This window comes from Amphiura filiformis, chromosome 11 (assembly GCF_039555335.1).
Source record: "Amphiura filiformis chromosome 11, Afil_fr2py, whole genome shotgun sequence".
In the NCBI taxonomy this organism is placed as follows: domain Eukaryota; kingdom Metazoa; phylum Echinodermata; class Ophiuroidea; order Amphilepidida; family Amphiuridae; genus Amphiura; species Amphiura filiformis.
In genome coordinates, this window is record NC_092638.1 from 40930990 (window position 1) to 40939651 (window position 8662).

Genomic DNA, 8662 nt, shown 5'->3' on the forward strand with positions numbered 1-8662 from the left:
TGACGAAAAGTAACGCCATAGGGATTACACGGCGACCGAGGTGGCGTACGGTTAACGTAAGGTTAGGGTATTGCGTTTTGTTCGTTTTCCATAGTGACGTATAGTTTTATTGTCAGTTTGCCAGCAATAGTATGTATTTATTTCCTTTGAAAAATATATAACAATAAAATCTATTTAGTTTACTACAGAAATTGCACATCATTTACAAAATATAATGAATGTCTGACTTACACAACTCGATTTTAAATTAGCATTTCTTCAAACCCGATTTTCTCGAAAAGTTGTTTATTCGCGGCGCCCCACTATACGCCACTATGGAATACGGACGACGAATTACCTAGTTCATCTCATATACCCACAGCACAGCGCTCATCGATCGACTGCTTGCTAACATCTCCTGTGGATGTCCGCTTATGTGTACACAGATCGAGCGCGATGCCCCGTGCAGTATTACATGTTACGATCGGCGAGCGTAGTACACGCATTGTAGGCGCTGGAATGAAATCGCAGTTTTCTTCGTTATACCTCATTTGTTTGGCTCGAAATTAAAAGGGATAATGTGATCAGTGAAAACAAACATTTAAATAGGAATCTATTCTTTATGCAAATCACACATTATTGCTTTAATATCTCAACTCTAGTGACCCTTCTTTTGTACTATTACAACTCCATTTCCTTCCGCAGCACACTCCGACCTTGGTGAATTTGTTACCATTTCACGAATGGTTGCGAACACCTCTTCTTTCATTCCTGCCTCCAAAGGAGCTTTAGTGAAACCTTTCACGTGGGTCAAGAAATCAAGAAGCATGGATGCGTCATCTGATGGGTCCTTGTCAAGACATCCGCTCACATCAACCATTAGTGGATAATCATAAACTTCAGCAGTGATACCTTTGGTTCGAAAGCAGTCCAGAATAGAGCGAGACGATGTCCAAATGATTTTGGTGTATTGGCTCGGTATGATGGAAACAACACGCTTGTTAACACCAGTCTCTGAGCAAAATAAAGAAAATAAACGGTTATTTAAAGAGGTAGGCCTTAAGGGCTGGGGTATGAGCGACCTTGAAGTACAGGTATCTGGAGAAGGGAAGCAACGAGTTACCCCAAATCACAGCGACAGGTAGTGACTGGGCCGCCGAGTGCTAATATATATTTATTTTGGAAGGTTCGTGTTTGTTTTAAATTTTGGGGCGTTTTTCCAAAATTTCATATTTTTATGATATTTCAAAAAGCGACATGCCAAAGACAAATCTTTTGCACATACTTTGTTATTGCTAATACAACTCTTTTCTGCATACCTACGTTACAATTCGTTGTGGTGATTTAGTAATATTATAAATTTTGTGACTGCATTTTTGCGTTTTCGATGCGATTTTAGGCTTACCGTGATTTAACGTTGATATCTGGTCTTGCTCCTTTTATAATTTTACTTTGACCGTCGGCTTTTGTAAATAACAGAATGTAGATTGGCTCTGAATAAGTATCGTAGTCTTCTTGGTGGGTTTTTTCATGATATAATTAGTTTGTATTTGCATGTAACAACCCAAAATCGACCTCTGAATTCGGGGTTGAATGCTGTTTCCGGAATACCTGTGGACTCAAACAAGTGCACGAGTGGCGACTATGGTTTTATACTTCCCGCATTCATGATTGCGTCAACGCCTAATAATATACTTCTTTGTATAGGTTGAGTGTAGCTGGTATACAAAAAATTGGTTACATGTCAATGACCATTAACTTCAGGGATAGATCCTTTGCACGCCTTTCTATCATGCAGTATCTTTACCCACAGACATGTGCCCGTGTCACGTGCCAATATTGCGCAACGTTAAAGGTTAATATATATTTTTGACTTGGAGAAGACTGTGTGCTTCTATGGCCGAGTGGTCTAAGGCATTGTGGTTTCTTCGTTGCTGTTCTCAGTGTCGCTTGTTCGAATCCGAGCGTCTGTTTCTTTTTCTTATGCGCTGATTTATTTTTCCAGCGTAGGTCCTAGAAAAACTAATTTATAATATAGTTTCTTTTTGTATTATTTATTTATTTATTTATTTATTTATTTATTTATTTATTTATTTATTTATTTATTTATTTATTTATTTATTTTATTTATTTATTTATTTATTTAATGACGTTTTGGGGCTCGAGAGAACGGACACATTTATTTATTTGTTTATTTATTTATTTATTTATTTATTTATTTATTTATTTATTTATTTATTTATTTATTTATTTATTTATTTATTTATTTATTTATTTATTTATTTATTTATTTTTCGATTGATTATTTGATGATTGAGTGAGCAGATTTATCGATTGCTACTTTAGTTGTGGGACTTCTATTAGAGTTTGAATGACATCGTACATTAGTATTGATTTTTCCGTGAAACATTATCAAGAATTAATATCACAGGTTTTATTGCAGATAGGAAGTTGGCTTAGTGATACTATCTGTTGATTCAGAACCGGAAGGTGCCGGGTTCGATTCCCACCTATGTCTATTTTTTTTAAGACTTGGAAAATTACTGCAGTAAGTTTATTTGGCGCGCGATCTCAGTTATTCATTTTCTGATGGCTGTGCCTCTTACAGGCACCCTCCCTCTGGAATCCAAACCACGGTTCGCTCATAACACCTCCCTTAAACCAGGCCCGGAAAGTAACATTATGATATAGACTTGAGGGGCAGTGCAATAAGTATTTTTAAATATTTCTACCTAATTGGATAGCCTAGACCTAACGGTAATGTTTGGATCATTTTAGTTCGAAGGATAGTAAGTGGTTCAAGTTTGGGTTTAGAGCATTTTAGGTTAGGATTAGGGTTAGGGTTAAAGATTAGAGTTAGCATTAGGGTTAATGTTAGGGATAGGGCTAGGGTCAGAGTTATGATCAGGGCTTAGGTTATTCCGTGTTTACGATGTATGCACAAAAAGAAAGGAGAGCGGCGTACTAGGGGTAAAATAGGTACATTCAAAAAACCTACAGACTTCGTGCAGCCCGATCATACTGTGTCCGCCATACCTCTAAAAGGCTATTTACGAAAGTGGTTCAAGTTTGGGTTTAGAGCATTTTAGGTACAGCATGTAGCAGTATTGACAAAGTTGAAACCCCATTCAAATAGCTAATTTCTCTTCTTAAGTAGACAAATTTTACAGATTCATGTAAAATGTCTTATTTTATCTTTAATATACGGCTTCCGGTTTAACCACCATCATGCAGTTATTGTTACCTACATGTATGCACACGACACAGGGGCACTCACACTAGGCAATTGACCCCTACTGGTAGCGCTGTGTTGTAGATATAGGAGACGAACTAGTTAGCGTCGTAAAGCTATGATTTTAGTACTTGCTCTATGTGTCAATTACTTATTCTATTCAATATATCTGAATTTTCAACCCGGTATAAGCTTTAATAACGGGGGACCATACATTTGTATGAGAAAGAAATCTACCATCTATATCCAAACTCCCGTGTTATTCCAATGCACATTTTGCTTCACCGGGCCGCCCTGGCTTGGTCGCATTTGGAAGAGGGTGTCACGAAACCGTAATAGGTACAAATTTAGTACGTTCTGTCAATCAAGTATGGTTTATTCTCTACATGTCAATCTTTAAATCATTAGCATAGTCCTTATAATAACGGGGGCCGCCTTGATTGGTAAATGACAGCAAACCATTGAAAAATACCACAAAACTCGGTCAGAGGAGTTCCACCCGTACATGTCAATAGCGCCATTATCGATTGGATTAGTCGACCGTAGCGGACATTTCGATCGCTGATTGGATTAATATTATCACGTTGTAATAAATTTGCATTGGACAATCGATTACTATAATGGTTTAGTACTGCATATCTCGGCTTAATCTTCACTAAGCGGGTTTATGACTGGAAAGGTCACGGTGAATTTGCCGTGGACATAACTGCACTATGCTAGCAGGCTATCTACGCGGGTCATTCAAAAAGTTCTTAATTATGTGTCAGTTAAAGCGAATCTATTCGGTACGTCGGAAACGGTCTGTAAAGAAAGGCTAATTTTGATTTAAAAGGTTGCCCAATCGATTACAGATTTCTTTCTGAAAATGATTAAATTGCTTTATTTTTTTTCAAATAATTCAGTTTTACTCTCTATCGTGTCTTTTGCACAACAAAACCGATACATGTTCAGAATAGCCTTCACATTTACCCTTTTTGTATAGGCTGTTAACTTCGATCGGGTGAGCGCTTGTTGGTTAAACATAATATGCCTTATATATGTTATATGTTAGAAAAATAATTATCAAACACGAATCATATGGTTTTATTTAAAACAAACTCATAGTGACTATGAGTTTGTTTTAAACATTTTTCTAACATATAAGGCATAATCTTATGATTTAAATACTAATTAATACTATATAATTCACTTTAACCAACATATCTAAACAACTACAAATCACGTATTCATCAAATAACATTTATTTTGTGTCCCAAGATTTAAGATTTAAGAGCAAAATCATGGGTCATAATCGGTCATTTCACTAACAAAGGTGTCAAACAAGTTTGATAATTTTAAGTTACCTGTTGTCAGCACCGTCAAGAGGATTCCATTTTCTTCAAGTTTATCGTACAAAAATCCAAGAATCTCTTCAAGATTATGGACATAATACAAAGAATGAATAGCAGTGATGAAGTGATACTTTTCATTCTCTTTCAAACTTGTCATGAATTCCTCCACACGTTCTTCACGCCATTCATATGTCACTCCTTTCAACTCATTTTGTAACACGCGCGTCTTATGTTGGTTTATGAAGTCTTTGTTTGGTTCAACTATGCATTGGTGAATTTCCTCGAAATGGGGTTGAAAATGAGAGACAAAGAAATCTTCGTCTCGACCTGAAAAGAAAACAAACGCATGAAATATTTAATACGCGTTAATCGACGACATTGTGAGAATTACATTGAGGGCATTGTTTATACTAGTGACAAGTTCAAGCATATCTAGAAAGTTGCCCAATCCGTGATTTAGTAGCCCAATTGGACAACTTCTGATGATTTTGAAGATCAAAATGGACCACAACTTTCAAACTATTAGAAGTAGAACCCCCTGTGTTTTATATTATTTCTTTTTTCTCTTTCATTTGACACCACCCGGGTGGTTATACCTTCTTGGCATTTGGAGATATGTTCGTTTAAGACCATAAAGCTAATACCGTAAAACCTCGTCTACAAGCATGTGCTTTTGATGAACAGTGATGAATGGTAAATTATTACAGGCGCCATCCATTGACAAAATTATGATTATGGAGTTTGAGCAAATGAATTGCCGATACAAGTATATACAAACAAGGACTATTGCAAGGCCAATGCATTGTATTGACATATTCACGGCTCTATATGCGTGTAGACGGGGTTTTAAGGTATAGACTGATATCATTTGACGGTTCAGCAAAAAGTCCTTTATTACTTTGTCATGCCCCTAGACAAATTCAAGATCAAGCTTACGTACCACTTCCACTTCCTATGCCAAGGGCTTTAAATGTCTTCCCGGTAGATTCATTGACACTCTGTATGATCCTTGGCTTTATCTCGGCAATGATGCCAGTCTGCCAGTCTGTTCCTTCACGCACCCTACTAAAATACGTATCCAAACTTGTTAGAAAATACTTTTCATCATCCAGAATGCCCTGTACTCTTGGTAATACCTTTCCTGTGACAGCAGCCATTATTGACCGTATTACCAATTGCACGAACGACAAAGAGTTGTTTTTGACTTAAATACGTAAAAAAAACACGACGTAAAATGCAACGACCTGCATGCCTTCTATATTGAAAGGCCGGTTCGGTGGTGGTCACGGTATTTGATTAAAGGCCCTTTCAGCATGTTCAGCGACCTTCTCATTCGGAAAATCGTAAAAATTCAGTTTTTCGCATAGACAATATTATGATACACATGTGTTGTTCAAATTTCATGATATTTTCGTTAACCGAACTAATCTGCGAGAATTTTTCATAAACATTATGTAGCCAGAGGTTTCCAGTGGTATCAAAACCTTTTAAAAGGGCATTTCGTGCAGTATATCGTGAAATTTGAATTACGTTCTGGTACCCCAGACCGAAATTACAACACATTGTCTATGGAGCAGTGTAATACACATAATCATGCATAACTCGCAAACGCAAAATCGGAATCAACTGAAGTTTTGGGGAAAAGCTTCGTGTATATGTAATTATGTACTGAAATGTCATTATGAGAATGCTAGGATCACGAAATAGATTAATGACATGTATTTGAATGGTGGCGCTTTAATTTTTGTCAGCTGTTTGCCAAATTTTTCCTCTCAGAAATATTCACTCGGTCGGACATCCGGGAACATTGTCCCCTTCGTACAAGCTCGCGCATAGCAACCAGCTCGAGAAAGGGGAACTGCACATGCGAACACTGGTTTTACAAGGCTATTTCCCCTTTGTGACGTCAGCCCGACCAAGAGAATGGTAAGTTAATGACCCATCCTTCACTTTTAAGCAATTTATGCACACCTTTTAACTTTTTTTACACTTTCTCTTAGATCACTGAATGGACCTTTAATGGTCAGCTGGCTTTTTCCACAGCGAGCTTAACCCGGGAGCTTAACGAGTCAGCGACCTTGACATTGATGCATGGCACCCAAGGTACCCAGTCAACTGAGATATTATATAGAATCAAATTTTACCACATTGAACCGCCGTATATTTCTTAGTATTAGAGAGATTGCGAAATTTACGTGAAACGTGAAACGGGAACGGGAACGGCAAACTACATTAGTCAAAAATAGGTTAGTGTGCCCTCTAGAGGGTGAAATCTATTGTGAATTGGTCAATCGTGGAATTACCGTAAGGCGATTACGTTGCGGTTGGTAGCAAAAAATGACGTTCCAAAATGACAAAAAGACGCATTATAAAATGCAGAAAAATGTTATGTTTGTCTTATTATGAAGCGAATCAAAGTATCCTAATAGAGCAAGTAGAGTCCGACATGTAATAAAATCCATTTTGGGGGTTACAATTTGACCTAGTATAGACCAAAAGAGGTGAGTAAATTTCGATTTTTTTCGACGCGAATTCGAACGGGAAGATTACCTATTCATTTCTGTGTGGAAAATGCCGTCCAAAAATCATCTTGCGAAGAGGCGTTTTAGGCAAGATCGAGTCGTGTTACGGCAAATTTGCCGTTGAATTTTTTTTTTGGACGGGGGACAGAAGTTCATGCAACGCCATTTTTCGCCTTGCTTTTTCGTTGTGTTAAACAGCTGTCAGAGTGTTTTGCTTATGGATACTATTCAGCAAACATCAAAATATTTTTAAAACATGATCACGTGTTTTGGTTAAAACATTTTGATAAAATTTTATTAAAATACCAGGGAATGTAAAGGTCACGATACTGTGGGAAAAGCAATTTTGTAAAATGTTATTTTGCAAACATTTAAATATTGTATGAACACTTTATGTACTAATAAGTCTATTGTGTTAGTTTTTTTACCTAGCTGGGGGTTTACAACCCCGAGCTAGGTACTGTTTTTCTATCCGATTCTTCTTTCTTCTTCTGGCAACAAACTTTAAAATGCTCCTCCTCCTACATGTTACACCCTACAATTACGTAACTTGCACATATGTATCGGCTATATCCAGTGCCCATAGGGTCTAAACAGAATTGGGGTTAAAGGTCATTAAGGGGGAATTTCCGGTATTTAACCAAATACTTTCAAAATGCTACTAATGCTACATATTATAATTATAGTACAATGATGTCATTTGCATATATGGCATCGGCTATACGATACGCCTATAACTTGTATACAGAATTGGGGTCAAAGGTGATTAAGGGGCTAAATCTTACAATTGCATGATCTGGACATCTGTAAGGGGTATGGGGCTCAAACTCGGTGACAACAAATCTCATGACCAGGGGCACATTTTGCAGGGGTCAGGTCAAAGGTCATGCAGAGGTCAAATTTTAGAAACGCATTTCCTGGACATCTGTAAGGGGTACAGGACTCAAACTTGCTGACAACAAAATTAATGACTAGGGGAACATTTTGGAACACTTTGCAGGGGTCAAATGTTATCTTGGGTCAAATCTTATAATTTCATTTTCTAGATATATGTAAGGGGTATGGGGCTCAAACAGACTAGATGACCAGGGGAACATTTTTGAAACATTTTGCAGGGGTCATGTCAAAGGTCATCTGGGGTCAAATCTAAAATTGCATTTTCTGGACATCTGTAAGGTGTCAGATACCTCCACAACACCAGCAAGTCCTAGCTAGGTTTGTGGTCTATGACCACCATTTGCCACTAGTCCTTTATTTCTGCCCCTGTGTAATTCACTTATACTGTATTATTCTCCTTTTTCTTTTCTTTTTTTCGTTTGTTTATTGCAGTACCGTAGCGTCACAGGGGCATGTGCCCATGTGCCCACAATCTATTTAAAAATTTAGAAAATCCCATTTGAATATTGCCGGTAAACGTTTTGTGGCACCTGATCAGGTGAAGTGCCCCTAAACATGTTTGGTGCCACCCTGACACCCCACCCCATGAATTCTGGTACGACATTGGTCCATTCCGCCCATTTTCATATGTCAACATTTGATATATATAATATACTGTAGATCCTTAATTTTTGGACCAGTTATAACCAAACTTCCAAACT

At 37.5% G+C, this 8662-nt stretch overlaps 1 protein-coding gene across 1 annotated transcript; it reads right to left on the minus strand.

Annotated features, from left to right (window-relative positions):
• Positions 1-219: 219 nt before the first annotated feature.
• Positions 220-5699, minus strand: LOC140164007 (histamine N-methyltransferase-like). The gene is made up of 3 exons (XM_072187293.1): positions 5483-5699; positions 4555-4869; positions 220-993 (listed from the first exon to the last, which is right to left on the minus strand). The coding sequence occupies exons 1-3, from the start codon at positions 5697-5699 to the stop codon at positions 638-640; spliced, it is 888 nt and encodes a 295-aa protein (XP_072043394.1). The 3' UTR covers positions 220-637.
• Between the last annotated feature and the right edge of the window lie 2963 nt (positions 5700-8662).